Source organism: Lathyrus oleraceus, chromosome 1, assembly GCF_024323335.1.
Source record: "Lathyrus oleraceus cultivar Zhongwan6 chromosome 1, CAAS_Psat_ZW6_1.0, whole genome shotgun sequence".
NCBI classification, from domain to species: domain Eukaryota; kingdom Viridiplantae; phylum Streptophyta; class Magnoliopsida; order Fabales; family Fabaceae; genus Lathyrus; species Lathyrus oleraceus.
Genome location: NC_066579.1, coordinates 165,723,523 through 165,739,356, shown reverse-complemented (window position 1 = coordinate 165,739,356; position 15,834 = coordinate 165,723,523). Strand labels below are relative to the sequence as shown.

General features: G+C 32.1%; 2 protein-coding genes across 2 annotated transcripts; both read right to left on the bottom strand.

The window, feature by feature from the left end:
• Nucleotides 1-926: 926 nt before the first annotated feature.
• LOC127124903 (proteasome subunit alpha type-3) lies at nucleotides 927-6,407 on the bottom strand. Its single transcript, XM_051054177.1, has 10 exons — nucleotides 6,144-6,407; nucleotides 5,927-5,966; nucleotides 5,751-5,834; nucleotides 5,044-5,117; nucleotides 3,879-3,965; nucleotides 3,703-3,787; nucleotides 3,532-3,578; nucleotides 2,425-2,490; nucleotides 2,119-2,209; nucleotides 927-1,208 (listed from the first exon to the last, which is right to left on the bottom strand). Exons 1-10 carry the CDS (start codon nucleotides 6,245-6,247, stop codon nucleotides 1,137-1,139), a joined length of 750 nt encoding a protein of 249 aa, XP_050910134.1. The 5' UTR covers nucleotides 6,248-6,407; the 3' UTR covers nucleotides 927-1,136.
• Nucleotides 6,408-12,052: 5,645 nt separating this feature from the next.
• LOC127124887 (mitochondrial import receptor subunit TOM20) lies at nucleotides 12,053-14,881 on the bottom strand. The gene is made up of 6 exons (XM_051054176.1): nucleotides 14,673-14,881; nucleotides 14,132-14,210; nucleotides 13,344-13,513; nucleotides 13,189-13,236; nucleotides 12,889-12,978; nucleotides 12,053-12,356 (listed from the first exon to the last, which is right to left on the bottom strand). Exons 1-6 carry the CDS (start codon nucleotides 14,769-14,771, stop codon nucleotides 12,225-12,227), a joined length of 618 nt encoding a protein of 205 aa, XP_050910133.1. The 5' UTR covers nucleotides 14,772-14,881; the 3' UTR covers nucleotides 12,053-12,224.
• Nucleotides 14,882-15,834: the final 953 nt, after the last annotated feature.

Below are 15,834 nucleotides of genomic sequence, written 5' to 3'. Positions count from 1 at the left end.
TTGTTTCAAGATCTTTTTCAGAGGCCAAGCACTGAGCTTTTGCATGTGAAGCACATTGGTTGCTATAACTCCTGCAAGATCTGGGTATTCAACATCCATAACCAGTCACAAATTTTTGTGATAATAATTCAGCTATTCAAATTGCCAACAATTCTGTTTTTTATGAACGCATTGTTCAGGACAAAGTTCAAGCAAAAATAATACATTTGATGCCTATTCATTCATCAAACTAAGCGGTTGATATCACGGTATTCACTCGAGGAAGGTGTTATCAGTTAGTTATTTCAGTTTGAATAACTACCACTATTTTAATGCAAGTTGGTAAACAATGATAAGTTAAATTTTACAATTTTATTCATCTTTTCATTTATTAATGATTTTTCAAATGTTCAATGGACATCTCTCAGACACTTTTCATTGTTTTCATGAATATATGCAGCCATTTTAATTCGCTGGGTTTGGAAATGGTAGACGTTGTTCTAATGCTAAAGCAAGGGTGACATGTTACAAAGATGAAGCCACCACAGACCTGGCTTTCAGCCTTGAAATTAAGCATATGCATGCATGTGTAAATATATATTAAATTACTAGTTATAAGCTTTTTATTTAACCAGAACTAATAGATGCACAGTGGAAGAAGAAAAACAAACATTAATTTATGAATTGATTTCCACTGTATTAGCAACTCTTTTCCGTTTCCCGTTGAAACAATACACACAAATTGAATGAAATAACCTGGGTTTCAATGTTATACGATTATTCAATTAACAGAAATTGAAAATGTAATTGTTGTGTTATGCCTCATAGGACAATGCTGGTTCGCAGTTAGATAAAATGCTTCCATGAAAAGTAATGTGCAGAGTAAGAGAATTAAGATATGTTTGGTTTCATACAACATTTTGTCAAACCAGAGTGGCCAAGCCGGATAGAATTCAACACTAAATTAATTGATAAGAGCAGTCTTTAAAGCACTTTGAAACAGTTCTCCACAGCAACAGAAATCATCAAGAAGCATACAAGAATCCAATTTTTCAGAGCAGTCTTCAAATTAAAAGCCTATGAATTTTCTATAGATGCTCTCAATGCTCTATTACAAGTTAATGAAATACATCTTTGGGATACATAGTTTTAATCTGTTAATCTGCATCCATTTCTTCTAGAGCTGCTTTGGCTGCTGTCTTAGCTTCTTCTAGAAGCTCTTCTGGGACCTGCATATCATTAATTTAATACCACATAATTAGATTAACAAAATATAAAAACACCCAAACACTACTACAATTCTATGCAAACGCTTTAATACATTTCTTCTTTACAAAACAAGTTTTTTGGGAGTGATGAATGAAGGACACTTTAATACACAAGTTTATTCAGAATATAACCTTGATCTAACATTCGATCCGCCGGTGGCTTAAGTCACCAATTCAGAGTTAAGTGAAACGAATCGCCAGTACCCTAAATTGCAATCTGATAAAACTTATTAAGTGCATGTTTAGATTAACCATGCCTTCGACGAAATCATAGTGGCAGCGTGATTTTGTTGAAACTTAAAAGTGTAGCGTTGACCCAAATCACGGAATCACCGTCATGATTTTGCCAAATTCATACTCAATCCAAACACGCGTAAAAACAAAACTATACAAAAAACTAAGAATATCACTAGCTTTTCATTCTTTCAGACAATAAAAAACAGTTAAGACCCGATTGATTTTTGGACTCAAATCAAAGAAAGCATGGAAATGAGACATCTCACTTAAAACCCCCTTTGAAGAATTACATGGTATTATTGAATCACATAAGCCTTTAGGAAATAAATAACAATATCCAGCCCCATGTGAACATTTCAGTATTGCCTTATTCAAGGCTTGTTCAATTACTCTTAATTGCAAATACTAATCATGACTTTAATATGATACTGGAGATTGTGTAATTAACCAGAAACCTAAAAATCTGAATCAAAAGTATAAGAGCTTATTCATGATAATTTCAGAATAAATGGAACTAATACAAACCAAATAGATGAAAACAAAGAAAAATATGTGGAAAAAGATTATTTGAATTAGAATAATTGAAAGAAAAATGTCACTGCATAAAAGTAAGCCAAAGTACACCCTTGCTTACCTTTTCATGTTGACGATTTGATTCCTCACACACCCAGCTCATTTCGAGTTCGAAATCTTTATCCTTGGCCTCATCATGAACTCCATATATACTGTTTGGCACAAATAATTGCAACAAAAAAAATATATGTAAGTAACAATTATCCTAAATAGTGACTAGGAAAAATATTCTGTTTTTTAAGGTAAAAAGTCTAACATCAAAAGAAAGGGAAATCCTAGTATAAGTCAGCTTGCAAATGCAAAATAGGGCACGTTTCACAATGGGATTATAAAAAGTAATAACACTAGCAATACGTATGCTACTTACATCTTAGCTACTTCAATAACTCCCTGTCGGCAGGTCAAATCTGCAAGCTTCAACTTTTCAATCTCTCTGCCAAAATAAAAACAAAATAACATTGTTTTTCAATCTCTCTGCCAAGATAATAACAAAATAACATTGTAAAACAAAATATGGATATGGAGACTGATATTGAAATGCAGCATAAGACAGAAATCACATGCAATATGTGACTTTTCATTCAAGAAGCAAACATTTTTTCACTAGCTGGGTCAGCTAAATGCATCAAACAGCAACATAATTTCTCTTAATTTCTCTTAATGATGATACCTACACTACTATTGGACTTCCCTCCAGATAAATATACATTACCAGTATTTTTTATATTCATCAAAATAAAATAATCCAATTTACACCATACTACTGCACAAAGAAATGGAGATGATGCCGAGTTACATAGAGAAACCTTAATCAAATTTGTGCATATAATTAAACAAAATGCTTGAATTTTAAGTCTATACCCTCTTGAATAAAAAGAAAAAGTCTATAGTCTTCTCAAACCACAATGGCAGTGGCCTTATACATTAAGCCCAATGTTTCATACATGCATAATCCCAACACCCTTTTTACTTAGTAAAGTATATTTTGGCATGAGTCCTGAAAAAAGTCTACTTATACTGAGTGTCAATTGGGCGTCCACCTACCACCACCCTAAAATTAAACCAAGCACAAGTTACATAACACGCATGCAGATTGAGTCATGAACGGGGGAACAGAAAAAGCTTGCAAGGAACAGGAGAAAGGCTTGAAGGCTAAGGTAACATTATCAATCACTTTAATAATTGTCTACATACAAGCTATGCGTAGCAAGAGAAGTTCCATGCAAGATTTACTCCAATCTTGCTTAACCTTCAGTAACTGATTGTCAAAATTTACAAACATAGATCCCATGTAACAAAAACTCGTTATAAGATGGCAAGGAACATGTTTTATCGAAAAAATATATACTATTTACAGGAAGCAAAGGATGCAAGTAAAGCAATAAGATTATACTGTCCCTAGCATAGACAGTAATGAAAAGGAAGCTTGTTTGTTTAGTATTGAAATATAAAACTGTATTACTTGTCAACTTACGTTTTTGCAGCCTGTCTGCCCTTCCCAATTGCAGCACCGAAGTACCTCTAAAACAAATACCAATACAAACAGATCAGTACAAAAATAATCACGTGGAACTTCAAAAAAATTATTAGTAGCTCCGGCAATAATGAGAAGTCTAGATATTTCTATCAAATAAAGTAAACTCACATAAGAGACACCAGAAGGTTCAACCATGTACAACTGTGGTCCATCTCTGTCGTAACCACCTAGTATAACACCACAGCCAAAAGGTCTGCAGCACCATTACAGATCAGTTATTAATATGACGTACAGAGAAAATAATACAACTTTAAAATGACTAAAAGACCGACGGTTTTGCTGACCTGAGCCACCAATATAATGTACAAAGGTGCACATAGCTAGCCACGCGATCGGCAAGCTCCTTAACAGGAATTGGGTCACCGTACACACTGAAAAGGAATATATCCCAGAATAAACACTTTTTCTTCTCAAAACTTTCAAACAAACAATTAAGAAAACCTCATAATTATGAGATTTACTTCAAGTTACACAAAATAGTATGTCAAAACTATAATAATTCAACAATATATAAACTATGAACTTTGGAAATGACTTAGTTACTACATTGTCTCTTGCTTTGGTCGTCGTCGTCAAGCAGTGTTTTGTGAATACTCTAAATACAAAGGGATCTTTAACTAGTTACAACTTACACATGTAACTAAAATTAACAGAAACATTAAGCATGCTCATTAAATAATCCACCTATTTCAAGTTTCAACAAATTTTCACCTCTATTTCGAGTTATCTAATTATTTCATTCAGTAAAAGGCAACGATGCCGGAGACTTGAGTATCAGAATCATGTGTAATGTGTGTGGCTTCCACCAGGAGCTCTATTTCAATCCAGTGCAAAATATTAGCATCTATTTTGATGTGTAAGTTGTAACATATCATCTTAGTTTGGACAAAAGCTTTTAGTCAAATATTTGTGAGTAACAGCACAGGTAGCATTAGGTAAATTAACATCAGTCAGTGAGCCATGTCAAGTCTTGTGCAGGACATAGTAATCAGTTTTATGGAATACTAAGTAATAAAAAGGGAAACTGCGATAGTTTTAGCATTTTACATAGTTAATATGGGTTGATAATAACCGAAAATGATTTGCCTCCTGCTCTATTTGACAATTTCATTATAGTTAGATTGACTTCAAGGACCAAAACAACATTGAATCGATAAACAGGGTTTCGATTATTAGACCTAAAATATAATTGGTTTAATTTCCTTACTACAACTGCTTTTTTTTCTTGAGAAAGATATAGCTAAACGAAAAGAACTAATAATTAGGTTAGCTTCAAAATCAAAACAAGGTTAAGTTATTTTCAACTATAGGGTGTCTATTATAGCATCACCAATTCAATCAAGAAGGTGGTATATTTAATCAATAAACACAATGAAATGATGTATGTGTTTAGAAAAAACAAAGGGAGAGGATCTGCAGAAATAAAGGTTGCAAGCAAATAGAGCAAACCTGTCATAGTTATTTGCTTCAGATTTAGCCCTGGCAACGATCTGCCTGCCGTCTGCAGCTAATCCTGCTACAGCCTAAAATTGGAAAAACATTTGCACATACATTAAAAGAAGTTTAAAGTATCATAACTAGAATGTGACACGCGAGTACACAACGTTGTATGCTAAAGAAAACTATGTATCATAAAAGTATCATTAATACAATATTCAAACTCAGTTACAGCTGGCTGCTTAGTCAATTACCTAAGGTGCACACGAGAGCTTCATCTAAACAGCACTAGATTGGCCATCGAACCGTGATTATTTCATTGACTTTTCTAATATTGACTTCTAATTAGTAGAAGAGAGAGCAAAGCCCTTAATTGCTTTCCAAATTTAGCCACTCTATATATAATATGTAGGTTTTATACCATCAATCTATGATTTCTTAGGCTTATCCTATAGGAACTTACCAAGCAACAAACAAATATAAACCCCAGTATACATGATACAATTAAAACATTAGAACCCTATATGTACACAAGACTCGTACTTCTTCACAATATTTCAACACTAGCAATTGAAACACAAATGTAAGTCAATCACATCTCTTTCATGAAAAAACCCTTCAAAATCATGACAAATAATAACAGAAAGCAAAAATAGCAGAAGGAAAAACAGTAACAAGATGTTAAGATAACAAATAAGAAAATGTAAACGACAAAGTACCATTCCAGAGTGGCGATGAACCGCGTGTATTCTTCTATTGGAACCCGGGAGCATCATTTTTGAAGGAATAAGCTTCTCAACACCCTAAAATCAACCAAATTCACACAAAATAAACTAAAAATTCAAAAACCTAAAAGGAAAACCCAAATATTATTATTACATCTAGATTAACTTACCAACACAATTCCATCTTTGCATTTGATCCCAATAACAGTCCTGCAACAATTTTTCAAATCTAAGATCACTAGCTCAAACAAAACAAAACCTAAAAACAAAATCTACATTTCATCAAAACCCTTGATTGCAAATCTTTCTAAGAACCCATAACAAACATCTAAACAATTTACATAAGATGAATTAAAATCGAAGCTGAAGCGAAAAGGGTTAACCTACCCGCTGTTATCGACGGCTTTAGCAGCGTACTCGATCTGGAAAACGCGACCGTCGGGAGAGAAAGTAGTGACGGATAGATCGTAACCTGTTCCGATGCTACTCATTTTGTTGAACGATTGATGATTTTGAAGATGTGGTTGTTTCTTCTTCTTCGATGAGTCTCTGCTACTTTTAGTTTTCTGTGTGAAGTTCTGAGAAGAAGAAAATATAAAGAGGGTTTTGCTTGTTCAAGAGTTAACTGAGTCAGTGAAATGAAAGTTTATGAAATTGCATATGTGGGCTTGTTATTTGTCTAATATTGCAACTATGTCCCCAAAGCAAATATGGTTGCTCATGTACTAACACAAAAAAATTTAAAAATTAACACAAAAAAATTTTTAAAAATTAAACTTTATTTTATTTAATAAAAACAACTGGTGCATATTGATACAATAATTATGCAATTAAAATAGATAATTATTTAATACATTTCACAATAAAGTCTAATATCACATACACTTCTTAGTGAATTACATATCAAGTTAGGTTAGAGAAGAATTTCTCCTATGTAATTGTCGTTGTTTATTTTTATGAATTTTAGATGTGTGGTTCGAATAAATGTGTTTTTGGTTTGAAACAAGGAAGCATTTTGACTCCTGATTCGAACCAAATAGTGTGATTTTGTCTTGGAATTTGTGATTCGAATCATGTGATTTTCTTATTTTAATCATAAATCCATAATTGCCCATAAACCCCAATTTTTATGTTTCAAACCCTTAATCAAAATGGGTAATGATCACTTACGCCATTAAAATAATCTCAAACATAAATATCATTAACACATGGTTATTAGAGTATAACAAGGACTTCAGATATTAAAATTATTGTAACTAACTGTGCTGAGTCGGCACAATTATGGCACACTCGTAAATAGCTCTCAATAAAAGAGTTGTAACTAACAATTGTGAAATTTAAAACATAATGAGTTAGATCAATCTTCTCTCCCTATCTCTTATCCTCTTTTCTACACAATTATGTTTCTATTATGGTATCTAGAGCTTAAACTCGATCCATTTCCATGGCTTCCGATGAAAACTCTGTGAATACGGCGCGAAACATTGCACCCGAAGTTTCGCTCAATTCGACGATCAACTCGAAGAACATTTTCAAGACGCTTACACAACAAGTCACGCTCAAGCTTGATGAGAACAATTTTTGTTCATGGAAACAGCAAATTGAAGGTATCATTCGCACGCATAAACTTCATTGATATCTTATGAATCCAGATGTTCCTCTGCGTTACTTGACTGATGATGATCGAACGAATGACACCGAAAATCCTGCATTTGTTACGTGTGAGCAACAAGACTGGCTACTTTTCACCTGGCTTCTCACGACTTTATCCTATTGTGTGTTACCGTGTGTTGTTCGGTGTGTTCATTCACATCATATTTGGGATGAGGTGCACAAGTACATATTTGCGCACACAAATGATAAGTCTCTACATTTGCGATCTGAGCTGAAATTGATTTCGAAGTGTGATAAATCTATTACTATTTATCTTGCTCGCATTCAGCGTATAATTGATATTCTTGAGTCAATTGATGATCTGATTTCACATCGCGATCAACTTGAGGCGATTATTGATGGTTTACCTGAGGATTTTAATGCCCTGGCATCTATTATTCAATATCGTTCAACTATATGTCCAATTATTGAAGTTGAATTTATGCTTATTTCACATAAAGCAAAACTTGATAAAGCTAAGCAAAATGTTTTTATTGAACCTCTATTTGTGAATGTTGCCCAAGTTATACCAAATGCAACTCAATCCTTACGTCGGGTCAATACTGATGTTACTTATGCATCTTAGTTCAATCATATGCCTCAATTCAATGAGAATAAAGGTGAATTTCATATAGGCATGCATTTTAGTCGTGGTAGAGGAGGCAGATATAGAGGTAGGCCCAAAGTGTAATGCCAAATCTACTCCAAACCTGGTCATAATGCAAATGTATGTTATCACAGACACTCATCTCTTATGCCTGCTATTATGAATAATTTTCACCAAAATCAGTGGCCATGACCTAACTAGAATAAGTTGCATAACACTTATATTCCTGCACCACAAACTTACACCTCAAATCAATGGCTTAGTTTTGCTGCAACCTCTTGTCAGAATTTCGGACCTCAACAATGGCATGCTTCTACTCCAATCTTTAATCACTCTTATGGACCTATTCAATTGATGCCTTCTGCCTTAAGAGAACCACCATCAGGTTTTGGTTGAAGTCCTTCGCATCATCCTCAAGCTTATCTCACATGTGTTGGTATTGTAGGAGTAGGTACATCTGACAGTCACAATTAGTTTGGCCAACTCAATCAGAGTTGGTTCCCAAACTCAAGAGCAACTCACCATGTGACCACTGAGCATGAAATGTTTTTTTTCTAAGACTCAGGAGTAATTGTACTCGAAAGTTTGTCTCCCATCGTGAAACTTGTAGTTGTAGCCATTGTACTCTTTGTAATGAAAAGTGCATTCGATTTAAACAAAGATGAAGGTGTTTTTGTATTTGAACGGGTAAATATTGAGAAAGTTTTAGGCATTTTTGTGAGTGAAAAAGGCTTGCTCTCACTATTTGAACTTGAATTAAATTTTTCAACCATCAATTTTTTAGCAGCATGTGGTGGATTTTTCAGCAAAAAATTCTCTCGACTTTATGTTTTCAAAAGTTTATTTCTTGATTTATTTCGAGAGTATATTTTTGGACTATTTTTTAACAAAAATGAGTATGTGACTCATTTACGTATAAATTTGATGTATTTGGGGTTCGTCGAAAAATGTATTTCCGGATTTTAAGAATGGTTTTAATTTTTCACTAGAATGGGAAAATAATACGTAGCATGCCTTAACCAATTCCATGCATAAATTTGGTAAAGTCCAAATACACATGATAAAACACAATCATTGGGCTCTGATTAATGGTCTACTATTATGAGAATTTCTTATGGCACCCTAGATATTTCTAATGCACCATCTAAATTTTCACAAATGCCCCCTGATTCCGGAGATGAATCTCCGAACGCACCCTAACACACACTTAACAAAGGTATTCTGAATTACTCTTTTTTTTGTTTATTTTATTCCGAAGATGCATCTCCAGAATGATTCAGTAATTACATCTTCGGAGACACATCAGTATCATAATCAACAGAAAAGTAATTTTTCAAAATGAAATTAACATTCATAACATAAAATAAGCATTACAATGATGATTTTAATATAAACTATAATATTACATTTCAATATCTAGGTGGACGCTTGCACATCTTCAATTATATCCCCCCTAAGTATATTGTTAGTGAGGAACCAAATATTATACACTTGCTTGATATTTGATCTTTTTTTGGGTCGTTTTCGTTTCAATGTCGCAAGTATATTTTTCGGTTGAATAAGATTCAAGGTCATGTCAGCAACACATTTTTTCTCTTTCAACTTGAGCCGACAGACACTAGGATGACCAGTTTATTTTAAACACAAATCATGATTATGCAAACCACATATCACATTAAATCTCCAATTTTTGTTTGCCAATATGTAACCACATACCTTAAACGAAAAATCATATTTTCTTGTACCAGTGTCGTCTCTTTTAAAATTCCGGAGATGAGTTATATATTTACCGCTTCTTTCGCAAATCATTGTCACAAAGACGTATTTTCTATCTGAACCATTATCGGACATAACCACACCAAATCATTGTCACAAAAACGTATTTTCTATCTGAACCATTATCGGACATAACCACACTAAATCCAAGTTTCGAGACCTTTATACGAATTCATTGAAGCATTTGATCACGGGATTCAAACTCTTCCTTGAGTTTAAAGTCGTTGTCAACATCTATCGCCTTCACAACCACACTTTGGATATTCAGAGAAACAATTGTCTTGAGAAAACATTGGGGTGCACCATATCTACAGATAAAAAAAAGATTTTATAAAAAAATTAACTATTTTAATTTCCAAAATATTAAATATACACATTTTCAAGAAATTTATTATTTTAAGGTCTTAAAGAATGTCTCTAGAGCACTCGTTAACACTCGGAAGTGTGGGTATAATTCATGGTGCTAGACAAATAAATTTCTCTTTAGTATAATCTCTAACACATGTAGATTTTTTTTAGTGTGTTTGGTTAAAATTGATTTTTTTTATATGATTAAATTTTGCTTCTAGGATATTTGGTTTGGCTTTTTAAAGGTGTAAACTTAATTATGAAATTATTTTAAGATGTTTGGTATAACTGATTCTACCTCCAAAAAATTGATTCTACTTGAAGTTGGATTTTGGACCCGTTTGTTTTGGCTTTTTTTTAAAATGATTTTTATAGTGTTACATATTTTAGTGTAAAAAAAATTTACAAAGAAACTTTTCATAAAAGCTTCAAATGAAAATTTGGTTTGAATAATTATTTTTAAAATGTTATTTTAGTTATTTCATCATTTTATCGAAAAAAAATTGGATATCAAAATTTCAAAAAATCACTTAATTTTGAAGCTATTTCAAATAACTTTTCATGAAAATCATTTTTGAGATACAATTTTTAAAAAAAATTATGATTTTGACTATGTTTTGATCTTCAATAATGTATATTTATGTTATTGAATGAACGTCATTCAATCTTTTAATTTATAAAAAATAAATTAAAAAAACTTGTAATATTTTGAAAAACATTTTTGTAGAATCCATTTTCAAAAATACACAGAAAAAATCAATTTTTTTAAAGTCAAAACAAACTGGCCCAAAAGAATTTTATAATATATAAATTTAAATGTAAATTTTACACTGAAATTTGGTATTCAACTTTCTTTTGTATAAATGTATTCAATTCTTATAAATGATGCTAAAATCAATTCTACCTACCTCAATTCTTTCAAAATCAAATTTGTCCACTAACAAACCAAACACACAGCTTGATCTTTTTAATATTTATCCCAAGAGAAAATTAATTCTTATAATCACCACCACGAAATCAAAAATATAATAGTGGATTGGTAGAAAAAAACTTTATGTTGATAAGTAATCATTTTGCAGCTATGATTTTTTCATTGCAAAATTACAATAAAAAAGTTGAAGAAAATTTAATGTTTTTGTTCAATAAGCTTATAAAATAATCTAACATTTTACATATTTAAGGATTTCTTCAGTTACGTATCCATCTGAGTAATTTCAAACAAGACTAGTCTTTTACAAAGTTTCTAAATACCCAAATTTTATCCATATAAATGAAATATCATACCCGAACCACTTACGAAAATTTTACTCCATACACGTTACTTATTCCCAGCCCTACATTATACCTTGCCCCTCGCATAAATAGTTTATTATTCAGTTTATTTTTTCTCACTATCATTTTTTTTCAGTATTCCAATCTAGCAAAATTATTTTTCAATTGAAAAATCTTTTTACAAAATCTTCAACTACACAATAAATATTAAAAATATTTTTAAAAAACGACCTACGGAACCTCACTTAAATCTTCCCTAACACAAACATGATTATTAAAACTCATTTCCAAAATCTTCTGATATACAAATAAAAGTTAAAAATATTTAAAAAAAACTGATTATCATAACTTTTTACAAAACCTTCAAATACACAATAAAAGTTTAAAAATATTTAAAAACCAATTACCATATTCTAAGTTTTTATACTTTTTTAGAGTAAGTTTGAATACTTACTAAAATGACTGTTTATAATGAAGTGTTTATACAACTGAAAAACATATATCTATAACTTAATATTATGTTAAATACAATGCTGGATTTTTGTTAAAGAACAAAAATTTATGTTTTTATTAGTGTATAAAAAATATCTTCAAACCAAATATGTCAGCCAGTTTTCTGGGTGTTATAGACCACCATTGATAACTACTCAACCCAATTATAATAATATGATAAAATTTCATATGATGGGTAGATAAATGGTTGCACCATGAAAAATATTACAACAGTCAAAAACGAAACAACAAGTTGCTGCCGAAATCAGATGTGATTCTCAATAACCAACAATGTATCAAATTAAATGAAATGGGTTCACTTATCGTGGAGGAGGAGGCGGTGGTGGAAGGTTCGATTTTGCTAACCCCACCCATGTAACAATGCCAACAGCCAAGATTATCCATCCAAATATGTCATATTTCAGATCACTGTCTTTCTTTTTCTTTTGAGTCTGAAAAATATAACCAAATAAATTAGGTGAAAAATGAACAAGGTAAAATATGAACATAATCTCCATCTCCATAAAAAATAATTTTCATTTTATGTTTACTACGGAAAAGAAAAGCATTTATTATCTCCACCAAAAAGGCAAATTCACTTGGATACAAACCCAATCTAAAACACACATATACACTAATTACAGTATCAATATATATCAATTTGGTGCACTAATGGTAGAACCTACAAACTCATCGCATAAAATGTGTCCAAAACACCAAGTCACCTAATTCCTTTATCTTCATTTAAAAAACAATTTCAAGGCAGGAAAAAAAATGAAAATTTGAAAAACATAAATTTTGAAGAAAAAACAATGAATTCTACTTTTTTTTATTATATTGCAAAAACAGTTCATTTACATTGTCTTGCATCGCATTGTACAAGAGAAAACTTCACAATTGCATTGCATTTACCACAACAAAAATAAACAATAGAAAACAATATCAAAGTAAAGACAGACAACATTAACTTTTATTTATTGTTACCTTTGCACCAGAAGAAGAAGAAGGCCCAGCCGACCCTGCTGATTGCTGACCTAATCCATGCTTATGGATTTCTACATGTAGCTCGGGAGCCTTAAAAAAGGTATCAGTAAATGAAAAGGTTCAGTGACTAGTTTAAGACAAAGTGATTTCGTTAATGAAAAAGCAAGATTATATAGTAGCAAGAAAGAATGCACGAGAAGGAAGAATTATATACCGTCCCAAAAGACCAAATTACGTAAAACTAAGAATAATAGAGAGGAACATCTTAGCTTAAAATGATTGCATCATGACAGAACATACCTTAGCAGCGACTTCCAATGATTTGCGGTAAAGTTCATTTGAAGGGTCCTATATAAAACAAAAATCACTCTGTTACTCAGTATTTTTACAAGTCAACAAGTAAAATACTTCCCACATTTCAATATTTATTGATACTGACTGAACTAAAACTGTACCTCATCAACAGCTTGTTGAAAGTACACAGCTGCCCTGTCAAAATGAACTTTAGCTTCATCCGGGTCTGGGTTTAAAAATGCTTGCGAAGTGAGAGCATTTCCCAGGCACCAAAGAGCATCGTGCTTGTTGGGATTCAGAGAAATGGCCTCCTCAAGCTTTGAAATAGCCTCTGCAAATCATGTTTCTCAAGTGAGAAATCCAGAAAATACAAATGAATTTCAAAACCAAAAGTTCAAGAGTAACGATCAGATATGCTGGAGTCAAAATATGATGAGCCAATGCAGTCAGCTAAAACCATTAGATACAAGATCGCATGACTCAAATTTTAGTTTGAGATCAGACTCAAAAAATGAATCGTCCAATTGTCATCCATCCGTTTCAATTAATGGACAGCAAGAAACGTGTTTCTGTATTCGAACATATCCTCTCAGGTCAAATCTGTGAATATTGCATATTTGACGTCTCTCTTAGCCATTAAAAAGGTGCAGCTGAATCCTTAAAACTCATAAGTATTTACACCAAAAGAGAGCCAATACCCAAATTCAAATTTCACATGATATGACCCTCTAAGTTTTAATACGACATCCATTACCCCACATCATTTTAATAAAAATTCCACACTTCACATCTTCTACGAGTTTAAAGACTAAAATTAAATTAAAAACCCCCACTAATACCACAAGTTCAAACATAACTCAAAACGCTTTAAACAAAAACCTTCATATTTTCTATCTAAAATAATAAGTAAAATCAACCGACATAAACTTAGAGCATAGAGAGTAAGCACCTTGGGTCATCTTCTTTGACTCGGGAAAATTCTGAAACTGAGACAACTCTAACAAAGCTCCACCCCATCTTGTCAAATTCTGCAGATTCGAAAAACAAAAATTATACATAATTTCCAACACCAAGACTCATCCATATGTACCAAAAAAATCAACTAAATTTCCAACATCAAGACTCATCCATATGTACCAAAAAATAAAACACTAAATTTCCAACATAAAAATTCCAAAACTCACACACAATTTCCATCACAGAAACTCATCCATATGTACCAAAAAAATCCAAAATTTATACTACACAAATTTGCAACACAGGAACTCATCCATATCTACGAAAAATTATACAAAAAATTTCCAATGCAACAATTCACTCATAGCTGTACAAAATCAACAACAACAAAAAAAACAGATTTATCTGAAGAACCACCAAAACAAAATAAATCAAACAAGAACGAATCGATCCATCAAAAGAAAGTTTCTTAATTTCACAATAAAAATGGAAGAAAAAAAAAGAATTTTCTTTTGGAGGAAATAGAGACGAACGTCAACATCGAGAGGGTTGGCAAGGTATTCAGCTTCAGCAGTTTTACGAGCGTGCTCGAAGAACAAAAGGCGATCGAAATCGTTCGATTGCAAATCCATGGAATCGCCGGTTTCTAGGGTTTTGGGTTTTGAGTGTTGTTTGAGGTTAGGGACTGATGAGCAGTGGTGATATATGGGACTTTAGCCTTATTTTTGTAAAACAAATCAGTGTCTTAATTTTTTTTAATAGAGTGTGTTTTATAATTATCTCGTTTATAATAAATAAAATTATTAAATGTTTCAATAAATAAATTTATTAATATGATTAGAGCACTCTGGGTGAAATGAATATTCTTTTTGTTTTATAAAAATTACAAATAATTCTTATGTTTCAAAATAATTGTTAATTTATGATATCATGTACACTCTCTAATGAGTATTATAATAGATGTTCTACTATTTTTTAATGGTAAATAGTCTTTAAAATCGGGTATAAATATGTAATGGATTCGGTTAATCGATTATTATTATTATTATTATTATTATTATTATTATTATTATTATTATTATTATTATTATTATTATTATTATTATTATTATTATTATTATTTATTTTTTAAGATTTGACCTTATGCATAAGGCTATGGGCCATAATATTTTGGGTTCCGGGTATATGGCCCATCTCACAATGATCAAATTTTTTTAGGGCTTCAACAATGGGTTTTATTTGGTATCCCCAAACTCTTGCTTTGTTCTCTTTGTAGTCTGTCACTCTTTTCACAAACATTAAGCAGTTCGTTAGAACCCTAATGTCCTTCAGGGTTATCATGCGAGCCACCGTGAGTGCATGGACAATGGCTTGAGCTTCTGCCGCCATAGATTTAGGATAACCATCCATCTGTCATGTTATCTCCGATTTGATTGTACCATTCGCCTTATGCAAGTAGTGCCCATATTCCACTTTCCTTCCATTGTCGTGTTCACATCTGTAGTGATGATTTAGGTATTCCCCTCTGATTATTCTTTTTTGCCTTTCGAGCTTTTGATTCAATCATGGTAGCTTCAGTGATTTTCCTTTCCACCACTTGCATGTTGCTTTTGAGCTTCAAATTTGGATCAAAAGCTTGGTTCTTGTTGCTATCAGTTTGTTTTTCTTCATCTTATTTGGGCTGATTGTTTGAGC

Excerpts from the sequence above, each read along its gene's own strand:
- LOC127124903 (XM_051054177.1), bottom strand. The coding sequence starts at position 6,247 with ATGAGTAGCATCGGAACAGGTTACGATCTATCCGTCACTACTTTCTCT. Across the intron at positions 5,118-5,750 it reads TTCATCGCCACTCTGGAATG|GCTGTAGCAGGATTAGCTGC; the intron begins GTACTTTGTCGT and ends TTCCAATTTTAG. Across the intron at positions 3,579-3,702 it reads AACCTTCTGGTGTCTCTTAT|AGGTACTTCGGTGCTGCAAT; the intron begins GTGAGTTTACTT and ends TATTTGTTTTAG.
- LOC127124887 (XM_051054176.1), bottom strand. The coding sequence starts at position 14,771 with ATGGATTTGCAATCGAACGATTTCGATCGCCTTTTGTTCTTCGAGCAC. Across the intron at positions 13,237-13,343 it reads TTCAACAAGCTGTTGATGAG|GACCCTTCAAATGAACTTTA; the intron begins GTACAGTTTTAG and ends TGTTTTATATAG. Across the intron at positions 12,979-13,188 it reads CATTGGAAGTCGCTGCTAAG|GCTCCCGAGCTACATGTAGA; the intron begins GTATGTTCTGTC and ends ACCTTTTTTAAG.